At 46.4% G+C, this 14500-nt stretch overlaps 1 protein-coding gene across 1 annotated transcript in view; it reads left to right on the top strand.

The window, feature by feature from the left end:
* The first annotated feature begins 2668 nt into the window (after positions 1-2668).
* ABHD12 (abhydrolase domain containing 12, lysophospholipase) overlaps positions 2669-14500 on the top strand; it is a 68574-nt gene continuing 56742 nt past the window's right edge. Inside the window, exon 1 of the mRNA XM_065892187.1 lies at positions 2669-2983. Coding sequence (XP_065748259.1) covers positions 2793-2983 — 191 coding nt within the window. The 5' untranslated portion in view covers positions 2669-2792. The remainder of the gene's footprint in view (positions 2984-14500) is intronic.

The following is a 14500-nucleotide window of genomic DNA, read 5'->3' as shown; positions in this document are numbered from 1 at the left end:
TATTCAGCATTGTTCTAGACACTGAAGATAAAGCAGCAAAGTCCCTGCCGTCAGAGTCTAAGTTCTAGTGTGGGAAACAGCAATACACAGATACAGATATACTGATGACAAATATATTGGTGAAAAGTGCTAAGAAGAGTATAAGTCAGGGCATATATGTATAAAATAGGGCATATATGTATAAAATAGATAACTAATGAGAACCTGTTGTTTAGCATGGGGAACTCTGCTCAATGATCTGTGGTGACCTAAATGGGAAGGAAATCTAAAAAAGAGTGGATATATGTATACCTCTAACTGATTCATCTTGCTGTACAGCAGAAACTAACACAATGGTGTAAAGCAACTATACTCCAATCAAAATTAAAAAAAAAAAAAGAGTGTAAGTCAGGGAAGGTGAACTGTGACAGTGAGAGGGCCTGAAGGTTTCGAGTTAGTGTTCAGAGAAGGCACAGACCTAAAGTGGAAGGGAGTTAGCCATGTGGATATGGTGACTCATGTACATGCCACCCACACCCTGGGGCCCCTGCCTCAGCAAGGAGGCAGTGATACTGGAGCAGGGTGAGCTAGAGAGAGGCTGGTGGCTGGGAACAGAGTGAGGGCTGAGCAGTGGCTGAGGCCAAGTCAAGTAGGCCCGTTGGCCCATTTCATAAGCTTTCAGTTTTATTTTCCACGAGGTGGGGAGCCATTGAAGTGTTTTGAGCAAATAAGTGACAGAACTGGATCTAGGGTTTTTAAAAAGACCTTTGTGGCCACTGGATTAAGTAGACAGAAGTGAGGCAGGAGACCATTTAGGCTATTATAAGAATCCAAGTGAGGGATTATGGCACTTTGGCCCACGGTGGAGGTGGTGAGAAGTGGTTGATCCTGGATAGATTTTGAAAGGAGAGCTGACCAGGCTTGGTGATAGACCTGCTGTGTCGTGAGAAGGGAGGAATCAAGGATGACTCAAAGGCTTTGGCCTGAGGAACTGTAGGGATGGACTTAGCATTCTGGAGGTGGGGAAGGCTATGGTTGGAGCTGGGAGCATTCTGGAGGTGGGGAAGGTTATGGATGGAGCTGGGGTGGGAGAAGAGCTGAGAGCTCAGCTTTGAACATGATTTTAGGTGCCTGTTGGATGTCAGAGGGGATGAGTAGACCACTGGATAGAGGAGCCTGGAGTTCAAGAAGAGGTGTGGACTGGAGATACAAATGTAGGTGTCCCCATTGTAGGGTGACCTGGATAAGATTAGAGCCTGGATAAGATTACTTATAGAGTGAGTGTGGACCAAGAGTTGAGGACTGGAGCAAGGCCTAATACCAGCAAGAAAGACTCAGTACCCCTTACTCTCTTCTTTCCAGCCCTCCCTTCCTAGCTTTTTTGTTTTTCTATTGATTGGAAAGGATTTAGTGAGTGATAGAGTAAAAAAATGTTTTACACTTTATTTTCTGGATTCCCAGTCTCCAGTATGTGCTTCTACATTACTTTAAAGAATTCACCAGGGTTTCCCTGGTGGCGCAGTGGTTGAGAGTCCGCCTGCCGATGCAGGGGACACGTGTTCGTGTCTCAGTCTGGGAGGATCCCACATGCTGCGGAGCCTGGGCGTCCGGAGCCTGTGCTCCGCAATGGGAGAGGCCACAACAGTGAGAGGCCCGCGTACCGCAAAAAAAAAAAAAAAAAAAAAAAAAAGAATTCACCAAAAGTATATTTGGACAAATATGAATGCAGGTTGTGCTATTTAGTAATATGGTCAGTGAAATTCTTTTGCAATTTCTAAGTATCATTACAAAGCTAATATAAGGAGCTATTGAATTTCTAAAGACGTTTCTAATTGATCTTAAGTTATCAGTTGCCAATAGTTTTCACTGGCACAAATGTTGAAATTACAAGTTACTTTGTAATAAATAAGTGAATCTCTTGGTTGTAGATCATTTGTAAAAAAAATAAAATAATGCCATATTAAAGAAAGCCAAAGCTATAAAACTGAATAGGTGAAACTGCTCTTTCCTTTCTGTTTTTAGGATGGGTTGAATTAGTACTTAATTTGTGTTTCACAAGTGGGAATTTGTGAAATGGATTCTTCCCCCATCAGCTAGTTCTGCTTTATAAAAATCTAAAATCTAATACTGGTTTTTTAAAAAAGTAAAAATTTTAAGCAGCTCAGTTTTCAAACGTTCGGCCCAAAAGAAAAAAAAAAAGAAACATCTATACATTTCTGTTTCAAATTAAAAAACAAAACTACCAGATCACATATTTTTTAAAGAAAAGTCCTTGTGGGAAAATAGTTATAAATCATTATTAGGACAGAATTGTCATGTCACCTTTTTCTTTTTGTTGTGTAAATTCTTATAAAACGTTTTCGGGGGTTTCCACTGTTGGGGGGAGTCAGAGAGCCGGGGATATGCGCGGAGTACCCTTCGGGCCGCCGCAGTGGGCACCAGGAGGCCTCGTGTCTGACCTAGCCCGACCCCTGCCCAGCGATACTCCGCCAGTCAGCCGCGCCCGAACGGTGACGCGCCTTGCGGCTTCGTTTGCCCGTGTCCAAGATGGCTGCGATCGCCGCTGGGGATGTTGGGCGCGCCGGGCGCCGGGTAGGGGGCCCCGGCCGGCGCACCCGCCTACAGCCACTCAGCGCTGGCCAATCAGCGCCGGGAGGCCGCCGGCCCCGCCCCGACCCCGGCCGGCAGGGACGTCAGGGCGGCGGGCTCCAAGCGGTGGCGGCGGTGGTGGCTTACCTGAGTGGCTGCTCCTCTGAGCGGCGGCCGGCGGCGAGGCCCCGGGCGACGGTGAGGCCGGCGGTGCTGGCCACGGGATGAGGAAGCGGACCGAGCCCGTCGCCCTGGAGCATGAGCGCCACGCCGCCTCGGGCTCGTCCTCCGCCGGCTCGGCCGCCGCGGTGCTGGACGCCGACTGCCGCCTGAAGCAGAACCTGTACCTGGCGGGCCCCGGGCCGGCCGAGCCGCGCTGCGCCGCCGACGCAGGCATGAAGCGGGCGCTGGGCAGGTGAGGAGCGGCGGAGGCGGCCCGGGACCCACAACCCTCCGGAGCTACTTGCCCTCCACCCCGCGTGCCCCCCGACCCTCTCCGGGCGTCCCCGGGTGCCTCCCCCGTGGTCCACCCTGGCCCCCGCGCCCCCTTCCTTCCCGGGCGGGCCTGGGGGGCCCCTCCAGCGACCGGCAGGTGAGCGCCTCTCGACGAGGGTGGCGAGCTCCCGGACGCCCGGGAGCGCCGACTCCGCTCCGACCTGCTCTGCGTCCGACTCCGACCCATCGTCCTTCTCGCCGGGTGGGCAGCTCACCGGTGCCTGAGTCTCCGCGGCACCCTCTGCTTGAAGCTGCCGGTCCCTCGGGGACGGCTGAGGGGGTCGGTCGTGTGCAGGGACATGGGGTGCACCGCATCCTCGGCTGTCGAAGGGGTGGGGGGAAGCCCGGCGTTCGCGAGCAGCTGGCTGGTGGTACGTGGAATGTGTCCGCAGGAGTCGTCTCCTTGGGACTCTCCGTCCCGTCCGGAAGTCACCTGGTTATTTTCGGTCTCCCTTTGGGGAGATGAATGCGTTTATGTTAAATTAATCTCACAGTTGGGATAGGGGCATATTTCACGCGGGCAAGTCTCTGCCCATAGTCTGGCTGTTTGTAGAACGTATCACTCATGGCAGTTTTGAAGTCTTGATGTTTCAGTGGTGTTTGAAGAAGTTAGTATGTAATGTTCTCAGGTGTTGTAGCAGAGTCACTTATTTTGGGGTCAACTGGAATGCCCTTAATTGACACTGGCCACTTCCGTGTAAAATATTTATCCAAATAGCCCCTAAAAACATCAACTGCATTGCCTGAAAGATCATGAAATTAAACTATATACTTCTCTAAGTCAGTGGTTCCCAGTCCTGCCAGAAGTTCAGGAACTGACAGTATTTTTGTTTTTGTGTAAAATTATCTAGCAACTGGTGAGTATCTTTTGTGAAACTAAGCTGTTCTGTGGAAAGGTTTATCTGCATTAAAAACTCACAATTGGCTTTAATGCACTTTTAGTAACAAGCTTGACGTAGCACTTAGATAGGTTGGGAACTCTTCCTCTGAAGAAATCAAGTTGTGTTGCACAATGTCCGGGGAAACAGTGCTGGCCTGGCACCTTCCTTGAAAGATGTACTGTATTAAAAGGATCTGATTATTTTTATTTTTGAGTTGAAGACAAAGAGAGACATTCAAGTGGTGCCATGTCCTTTGGATAAACAAAAGGTTGTTACGGGAATAAAAAGAAAAGCAGAGGGCGGGAAGGCCAAATTTGTGTGTCAGCCCATGGCTTCCTTCCCTATTGCCTGAAATGCTCTCCTGGACGTTCTCCTGCTGTCTTCTCCTTCAACCAGGTCTCTGCTTTACTGTCATCTCTTCAGAGAGGCCTTCCCAGACCAGCACATCCAAACTAGCCTTCCTGCCGCCTCCAACCCCCCTATTCTGTTTACTTGTTTCTTCATCGCACTTATCCCTTAGCTCAGGGGTCCCCTGTGGTCCCCAGGCCACACAGCAGGTGAGCAGAGCAGCGGGAGAGCAGGTGAAGCTTCATCTTCCGCTCCCCATCACTCCCCATTACTCGCATTACCGCCTGAACCATCCCCCCCCATCACTCACATTACTGCCTGAAACCATCCCCCTCCTTTCCGTGGAAAAACTGTCTTCCATGAAACTGGTGCCTGGTGCCAGAAAGGTTGGGGACCGCTGCCTTAGCTGACGGTGTGATTGCCTGCACACTTGACTTGCTTTGTGGGTAGTCTCCACAAGAACGGAAGCCCTCTGAGAGCAAGGACAATTTTTCTCTCAGCGTCTGTCTCCAGGGCCTGGCACATAGTAGGTGGGAGAAAATACTTGGTGAATGAATATCTAGAATAGATTCCTAGAATTGGAATTGCTGAGCCAAGGGGTATGTGTTTATGACTTTGAAAGCAAAGGCCAAAGTGCCCTCCCAAGAAGTTGTACTGACACACCCTCCAGTAGTGTCAGTTGCCTGCCCCCCAATATTGAACATTACCAGATATTTTGATCTTTTTCTACTTGATTGATGAAAATGACATCTGATTTGTATCTTTAATTTGCATTTCTTAATGGTTAGGTGGCAATTTTTGTGTGTTTTTCTAAGCTCATTATACATCTTTGGGATTATTTACATCTTTAATGATCCGCCTTTGTTTGGGTCCTCCTGCACATTTCTTTTAACTTTCTATTGTGCACGTGTTCAAATATACAAAAGTAGAGGAGACAGTATAATATAATGAATAGTCAATAGTTTTCCATGTTTTGCCAATCTTGAATCATCTCTTCCTCCTCCCTTCCATTTTTAGTATGGTGGGGGACTAGGCTATTTTAAAGCAAATGATTTCATCCATAAATATTTCACAGTATATCATGAACAAATAAGGACTTTTTGAAATATATCTAACTCCAAAGCTATTATCATATTGTGTCAAAATTAACAATTTATAATCTGTAATTAATTTAATATTATCTAATATCCAGTCTACATATACATTTCCCTGTCTCAGAAATGTCTTTTTAAGTTAGTTTTAAAATCCTGTACATTTCTTAAGTTTATTCCTAGTTATTTTATCTTTCTGTTGTTATTGAAAATAGAATATTTTCTTATATTACATATTGTAACTGGTTGTATTTATTACTTCTGTAACTAGCAACTTACATAATCTTAGTTTCAAGTAGTTTTTGCAGTTGTTTCTCGAATTTTCCAGGTATACTATCATGTCAGCTGCAAATAATAAGAATTTTGTCTCGTTTTCTACTTTCTTATGTCTTTTGTTTCTTTCTCTTTTTTGGTTACATTGTATTTCCAGAATGAGGTTGAATAATAGGGATGATACTGGGTATCCTGACTTTAAAGAGAATTCTTTTAGTGTTTGTGCCACGTTAGTTATTTTAGTAAGGGGTGTGTTGCTGTTTTGTCATTTTTTAAGTCAAAAATGGTTGTTGAATTTTATCAAATGCTGTTTTAGCATCTGTGAAATTATCATATAAATTTTGTCTTTTGACCTGTTAGTATGCTGAGTTGTAGAAATAGATTTTATAATATTGAATCATCATTTTATCTTATTGAATCATCATTATTGAATCATCAATGATAACTCTTTTTTTTTTTTTTTTTTTGCGGCACACGGGCCTCTCACTATTGTGGCCTCTCCCGCTGTAGAGCACAGGCTCCAGACGCCCAGGCTCAGCGGCCATGGCTCACGGGCCCAGCCGCTCCGCGGCATGTGGGATCTTCCTGGACCGGGGCATGAACCCGCATCCCCTGCATCGGCAGGCGGACTCCCAACCACTGTGCCACCAGGGAAGCCCAATGATAATTCTTATGGTGTAGACAGATTCTATTTATTAATATTTTACACCATTATTTGTGACACTAGTCTGTAATTTTCTTGTTCAATGCCGTCTTTACCAAGTTGTTTTAGTGCTTTCTATAGCTTTATTAAAAGTTTTCTCTTTCTCTTCTTTAGCCAGTTTAAACACTTTTGAAATGATCTCTTTCTTTAAATTTTGGTAGAATTCACCTGTAAAACTACCTAAGTGTGGTGCCTTTTTTTAGAATATAGCACTTTGATAACTATTATAGTTTCTTAGATATGCTCTCTCTTTCTGGGTTCGGTTTTGGTGATTTATATGTTTATAGTAAATCATCTTTTATATCTAGCTTTTTCCTCTGTACCTGGGGCTGTTCCCTAGTCTTGTTTCCTATTTTATATACTTATACTTTTTTCCCCTTTTTTCTTGCTCTAGTACACACACACACACACACACACACACACACACACACAGAGTAAAGTGGATTTTTTCCTAAATAAAAAAATATTTTTTCTGAAAGCAAACCTTTTTTTGTTTATTATTCTGGGAGGCCAGGATGGAGAGAACGTGTTCTATCTGAAGGGGGCAGCAGCTACTGCAGTCTCTCCTGTTGCTCCCCAGCAGGAATGTGGTTCCAGGACAGCCAGATCTTCCAGTCTTTCCTGAAGAGTAGCTGGGTGTAAGCCTGCATCTGTGATCGCTAACTTTTTAAATGTTGCTGGCAACTAATTCAGATGAAAACAACAACCTTGGAGGGAAAACAAAACCAAAACCAGTTTGTGTGTGTGTTTTTAATTTTATTTATTTATTTATTTGGCTGCCTTGGGTCTTAGTTGGGGCATGTGGGCTTCTCTCTAGTTGCGGCTTGTGGGCTCAGTAGTTGTGGTGTACGGGCTTAATTGCCCCAGGGCATGTGGGATCTTAGTTCCCTGACCAGGGATCGAACCCATGTCCCCTGCATTGGAAGGCAGATTCTTAACCCCTGGACCACCAGGGAAGTGTGTGTGTGTGTGTGTTTTAATTGAAGTATAGTTGATTTACAATGTTGTGTTTCAATTGTACAGCAAAGTGATTCATATATATATATATATATATATATATATATATATGTTCTTTTTCAGATTCTTTTCCCTTATAGGTTATTACAACATACTGAGTATAGTTCCCTTTTGGTTTGTTTTAATTGTTGGACTAATTATTTTTCTTTTTTGCTGTACACGGGCTTCTCACTGTTGTGGCCTCTCCCGTTGCGGAGCACAGGCTCCAGACGCGCAGGCTCAGCGGCCATGGCTCACGGGCCCAGCCGCTCTGCGGCATGTGGGATCTTCCCGGACCGGGGCACGAACCCATGTCCACTGTATCGGCAGGCAGACTCTCAACCACTGCGCCACCAGGGAAGCCCTAAAGGGTTATTTTTGAAGGTAAATGTTTATCTGACTTACATGTCAACTGTGTACTCCATAAGAGGAAGGACTGGATACTATTTTTGCTTTGCGTATGTCTGGTACAAGGAGGCAAGTGAGGGATTCTGTGGGCCTTTCATTTTCTGTAATCTTGGAGTTCTTGGCAATATGCAATAAAGGCATAAGTGGTCTAAATTGGGCCTAAGGAAGCAGTGATGAGATGTATAGGTCTCTATTTCAGTCAACTAGACTATCCTTTGACTGTCAACTCACAGGCCAGATCTGCCAGATAACGGAGATCAGTGGACCGCCTGGGAGATTTCACAGCCGATGGCCTTTGTTTGTAAATACAGAAGAACTCAGGCATCACTCTTGGTTCCTTCTTGATCCAAAAGAAGGAACTTCATGCAGGGCTGCTGATGGCTTCACCATAACCCAGAAAGGCGGGTGACCAAGGTGAATGTCTGTCTCGGAGCTAGCTTTTGTCCTTAAAGTCTGCTTTTCTCCATCCCCCTTCTCCTCCCACTCCCCAGAGTAGAGTCTGTGCCTGGACCATGACAAGCAGGGGGGCAGGCTTTGTTATGGTGCCTCAAATGGGGCCCCCAACTTGGTCCCTCTCTTCCCAGTTGTGGTTTATCTTATCAGGGACACATTCCAGCCCTGGACCCGGGACCCTGGGACTTTACACCTTTTTGGTGAGATTAGTGTCCTGTATCTCTGCTTGTTTCCCAGTTCCTTTCAGCCAGCATATACTCTCCCTTCTCAAGGGAGTGTCTGTCTTCTACAGTAATGTTGAGCATACACTGCTCAAACGCAGATTAAAATCTCCAGAAGATACATACCACAGAGGTAACCTTGGAAAGAGGCTTAGAAGATGGGTCATCTTCTCAGGGTTCTGCTGACAGCAGTGGAGACAGGATGCCTTTCCAGACTCATGATCCTCCTCATCCTCCCACTAGAGCACTTTTCCTTCCAAAATGCAGTCTACGGGAAAACGTTAACTGCAATATTATCTTGAAAACTGACAGATTAAGTCAATGCTTTTCACCCGGACGTGATGCCACAGAACTTGGGTGTCTACATGGAGAGTGGGTAGGTCATTTGTCTCTTCCTGAACTGAGGGCCAGGGTCTGGAGTGTCAGTGAGGACACGGGCTGCTGACACAGGGAAGTGTGATGCCAGGAAACCCAGCCTGAGGTGTCCAGTTAGTAGAAAGACCTGTTGTTTAGGCTTGGTGCCCATCTTAGTATTGTTTGATATTTTAGGGGAAAGCTTGATTGGAAACTGAGTCTCAAGTGAGTGTTTTCAGGTTTGTGGCTTGGGGTGAGTTGCTTAACTATGAGTTTGTTTCTTCCTCTATAATGTGGGGATAAAAATATCTTCCTTATAGGATTGGGGTGAGGGTCCAGTGTATGAAAGAGCCAGGCACACAGTGAGCACTCAGTCAGTGGCATCTTGGTCATCCCCAGTATTATTGCTAGTGTTATTTGTTGGAGTATTGAGAAAGCTCTGTTAACTTAGGTCAAGAAGAATGTACCCTCCCTCCCTTTCTGCCCCCCAATTTTTTTAGTTAATTAATTAACTTATTATTTATTTATTTTGGCTGTGCTGAATCTTCATTGTGGCACACAGGACCTTTAGTTGTGGCATGCAGGCTTCTTAGTTGTGGCATGTGAACTCTTATTTGTGGCATGCATGTGGGATCTAGTTCCCCCACCAGGGATGGGACCTGCGCCCCCTGCATTGGGAGCACGGAGTCTTACCCTCTGGACCACCGGGGAAGTCCCTGCCCCCAAACTATTACAGTACGTCTTCTCAGCCAGTTGTCATGCATGTAGTTGTCATCGTGATCAGTTAACACATCTGTTGGTAATAGAACGTTTTAAGCAATGCTTTTTGGTTATTCAACACTTTTTTTTCACCTGTTCATTTAGCAAAGTTTGATGTATGTACAGTAACTCTTCTAAGTGCTGAGGCTGCAGCAGTGGATGTGGGTCATGTCTTGTGGACTTTACCTTCTGGTGGCAGAGGCAGGTGACAAGCGAACAAGTATGTGCTGTGTCAGGTGCTCAGGGCTTGAGGAGGAAAGTAGGGCCAGTAAGGAGCAGCTGAGGCGTGTATACAGGAGGCCTTTCTCGTAAGGGGACATTTGAATGGAAGCCACTGGCTGCTTTAGAGTGGAGGAGTGCCTGGGTATGATGTATGTCATTGACATGTCACTCTGATCGCTGGGATGAAGACAGACTGGAAGGGCAGCAGGAGCAGGGGGACCCGCTAGAAGTCATCCAGGCAACAGATGATGGGGACTTGGGCCTGGGGTAGCTGTGGAGGTGAGAAATGTTGCATTCTGGATCTGTTTCCAAGGAGGTGTCAACCGGATTTGCTGATGGATTAGTAAGAAAGAGCGAGGAGAGTCACAGGATTCACCAGTTCTCTTCTGAGCAGTGGAAGAGTGGAGCTGCCATGTGCTGAGATGGGGCAGTTGTGGGAAATGAGTTTGGTTCGGGGCATATGGAGGTGCCTATGAAACATGCAAGTGGAATAGGTAGGAGTTGGAGTTCAGGGGCGAGCTGAGGCCAACATCTGACGTTAGCCTGCAGGTAGTGTTCAGAGTCACGACAGGATCCCAGGGCTGGACCCTGGGCCCTGGACAAGTAGGAGCTGGAGAAGAGGAGCCTCAAACCAAGGAGACCTGGAGGGAGGCAGCTGAGAGGAGAGCTGGGAGGAAGGGGTCAAGGGAGCTATTGGAAGAAAGCCTGTTGCAGAGGAGAGTGTGATCTGCCATTGGATTTGGAGACAGAAGGATCAGTGGTTGTTAGTGTGGTTAAGTTGAGTGGTGGAGGCAAGAGCCTGATGGAGTGGCTCAAGGGAGAAGTAGGGAGAAGAAATGCAGATAGCTTTTGCAAGGAGTTTTGCCACAAAAGGCAACAGAAGTGAGGGGGTGGGTAACTGGAGTAGGAGGAAGTTTCTGACCAGTGCTGTAGAGTGCCTTGGTGTGCTCCTGAGGATAGTCCAGGAGGGGAAAGACTGGTGATGCCGGGTGCTGGTGGCGTGGTGTCTTTGGGACCCAGTACCCCAAGGCCAAGTCAGCGGTCCCCAGACAGGAAGGTAGGCCAAGGGTGCTGTGAAGTTGCAGGGAGGTGGTTAGATATGTGTGGGGAGCACTGGAGGTTCTCTACTGGGTGCTTCTGTTTTCTCTGTGAAATAAGAGCAAAGCCCTGTGCCGAGGGGAGAGGAGGTACTGCAGGTGTTTCCCTTTCAGTTCTCAACCTGGACCTGGTCTTACCTCTCTATCCTTAACCTAATCAGATGTTTCCTACCATTATTTGCTAAAGTCTCATTAACACGGACATCAAGCTCCTTGGCAGAGGCTCTTCTTTTTTTTTTTTAAGAAGATGTTGGGGGGCTTCCCTGGTGGCGCAGTGGTTGAGAGTCTGCCTGCCGATGCAGGGGACGCGGGTTGGTGCCCCAGTCCGGGAAGATCCCACATGCCGCGGAGTGGCTGGGCCCGTGAGCCATGGCCACTGAGCCTGCGCGTCCAGAGCCTGTGCTCCGCAACGGGAGAGGCCACAATAGTGAGAGGCCTGCGTACCGCAAAAAAAAAAAAAAAGAAGATTTTGGGGATAGGAGTTAATTAATTAATTTATTTATTTTTGCTGTGTTGGGTCTTCATTTCTGTGCGAGGGCTATCTCTAGTTGTGGCAAGTGGGGGCCACTCACTGTCACGGCCTCTCTTGTTGTGGAGCACAGGCTCCAGATGCGCAGGGTCAGTAGTTGTGGCTCACGGGCCTAGTTGCTCCGTGGCATGTGGGATCCTCCCAGATCAGGGCTCGAACCCGTGTCCCCTGCATTAGCAGGCAGATTCTCAACCACTGCGCCACCAGGGAAGCCCGAAACTCTTCTTTTTTGATATGCGGTGTTGCAAAAATGGATGACAGAAGTGGTTCTCATGGGAAGTCGTTTCAGCTGTGACTTGCTGTGTGTCTGAGAAGCCATGTGTGTTCTGCACAGCTGAGTACTGCCTGGTCCTGGGGGGCCTGAGGGCAGCTGCCCCCCGGAGGGCCCTGCATATGGCCCAGTGACGGGGGTGTTAAGCTGGGTTTGAGGTGGAGGTGGGTAAGAGATCAACATGAACGGAGGGCAACACAGAGTGAGTATGTGGGACGTAGGCAGAATTCTTACCTCTCAGGTTTTGCTAATACACAAATAGAAGTTTCTAAATAGAATTTGTCTTGAGATGATACTTATGGGCTTTAGTTGTCTTAATCATGTGTAATCTGTTTACCAGGTATGGAAATGCCCTGGGAAGGTAAAAAGAGAAGGGGGTAGATGAGTGTCAGTGTGAGGAGTTTCAGAAGGAATTTCATTTTGCAAAGATGAAGGCAGAGAAGGAGTGTCAATGAAGGAATACAAGCATATCTCAGGAATGCTGCAATTTAGGGTTTGTCCTTAAAGCTTGAAAGTTGTCCTGAGCATTAGGGTAAAGAAAAGAAAGTTGCAGTTATTTTCAGTTCTTACCACACTTTCAGATCTCCACACAAGGTTTAGAGATATATATACATATATATTTTTTAATAAATTTATTTATTTATTTTTGGCTGCGTTGGGTCTTTGTTGCTGCGCTTGGGCTTTCTCTAGTTGCGGCAAGCAGGGGCTACTCTTCATTGCAGTGCGTGGGCTTCTCATTATGGTGGCTTCTATTCTGGCGGAGCACAGGCTCTAGGTGCGTGGGCTTCAGTAGTTGTGGCACGCGGGCTCAGTAGTTGTGGCTTGCAGGCTCTAGAGTGCAGGCTCAGTAGTTGTGGCACACGGGCTTAGTTGCTCCATGGTATGTGGTATCTTCCAGAACCAGGGCTCGAACCCGTGTCCCCTGCATTGGCAGGCGGATTCTTTACCACTGTGCCACCAGGGAAGTCCCAAGGTTTAGATATATTGACTGAACTATTCGTAATGGGAAGGGAAGAATGTTCAGTGTTGAAGCAGGTCGTTTGGATGCCATAGTTCAGGGTCCTAAAAGAGATATATGCCTTTTAACTTTCAACTGTTTCTTTCTCCTAATAATGTGTACAACACAGATTCTTTACTGTTTCATGTTTGACTTGTGCCATTCCTAGGCCTGGAACATCATGTGGTTCCTACCTGAAAGTGGCTGTGTCAGTGTTGGGTGCTCATAGATTATTGTATTCAACGAACAGTTAACTTGCTTCTGTTGTTTGTTTGATATCAAGCTAGGCACTGGGAAAGATGAAAGATGGCAGTATCTTTTTTTTTAACATTTTTATTGGAGTATAACTGCTTTGCAATGGTGTATTAGTTTCTTCAAGCATTTTTATTATGTCTATAGAAGAGACAAAATGCAAGTGTGGCTGGAGATGATTAGTCTGATCTCACATTCATCCTTTGTTGCTCTGACATTTTTTGTGCTGTTTTATCTTCACAGTATCTCATCTTTTAGGCTCCCACTTCAATGACAGGATATAACTCATCCTGTCAATGCATCTGTGGCATACCAAGCTTTCTGTAGATAAAAGAAAAGAAATGTTCACAGTTTAGGGACACGGCACACCTTGACAAGCCATGTCATGGCAGAACCTACGGGAAGGAAAATAAGACTGCCATTCTAGGACATCGGATACTTGGCTTTGGGTTCCAGAAGGAAGGGACTGTTACACCAGTGGAGGCCAGCTGGGAGCCTGCCAGTACAGCCCCAGAGCCTCAAGAGAAAGCACAAGGGAGATTCTGCAGGGACCAAGGCAGGGATCTTCAGGTATGAGGCCACCACAAGGGATGGCAACTGCCATGGTGAAAGGCAGCCCTTGAGAGATCCTGTCTCTTTCCCTCTGTTCCCTTCTCATTTTGTTTTTTTTCCTGATTACAAAAGTAAAAAAAGATTTCTTAATACAGATTTAAAACAGAGAATATAATTGAGAAAGTGGAATTATCCCCTGGACAATTACTGTTAACAGTGTGACATATATTGAGAAGATTGCTTGCATGTTTATTCTTTTATTCATCTAACAAATACTTGTTGAAGACGTACTGTGTGCTGGAGGCTGTGGATAAAATGTTACAGAGTCAGACAGGTCCCAACCCTTGTGGAGCTCACATTCTCCTCGTGAAGGAGAAAGAAAGCAAAAAAGGTACATGTAAATACACAGTAAATTTCAAGAGGTGGTAAAGTGCTATAAAGAAAAACAGGGCTTCCCTGGTGGTGCAGTGGTTAACAATCTGCCTGCCAATGCAAGAGACACGGGTTTGAGCCCTGGTCTGGGAAGATCCCACATGCCGCGGAGCAACTAAGCCCATGAGCCACCACTGCTGAACCTGCGCTCTAGAGCTTGCAAGCCACAACTACTGAGCCCACATTCCACAATTACTGAGCCTGTGAGCCTAGAGCCCACGCTCCACAACAAGAGAAGCCACCGCAATGAGATGCCTGTGCACTGCAACGAAGAGTAGCCCCCACTTGCCGCAACTAGAGAAAGGCCATGTGCAGCAATGAAGATCCAATGCAGCCAAAAACAAAATAAAGAAAGAAAGAAAGAAAGAAAGATAGCTTTAAGAAGAAGATAACAGACCCAAAATGGAGTTGCTTATGCTAAATAAGCCCACGTCACCAAACGGAGACTTAACTTCATTACAGACTCGGCTCTCCTAGAAATGGGTTCTTCAACCAGTCAATCAGGAATCACCTGGTCAGCACTAATGTGGTCATCTGCCTGATGGACCCCTGTTGTCTCCTAAAGGAAAGTGACCGTGGAATAAATAACTCGCTTCTG

Source organism: Phocoena phocoena, chromosome 15 (genome assembly GCF_963924675.1).
Source record: "Phocoena phocoena chromosome 15, mPhoPho1.1, whole genome shotgun sequence".
In the NCBI taxonomy this organism is placed as follows: domain Eukaryota; kingdom Metazoa; phylum Chordata; class Mammalia; order Artiodactyla; family Phocoenidae; genus Phocoena; species Phocoena phocoena.
This window is presented reverse-complemented; position numbering and strand designations above follow the sequence as displayed.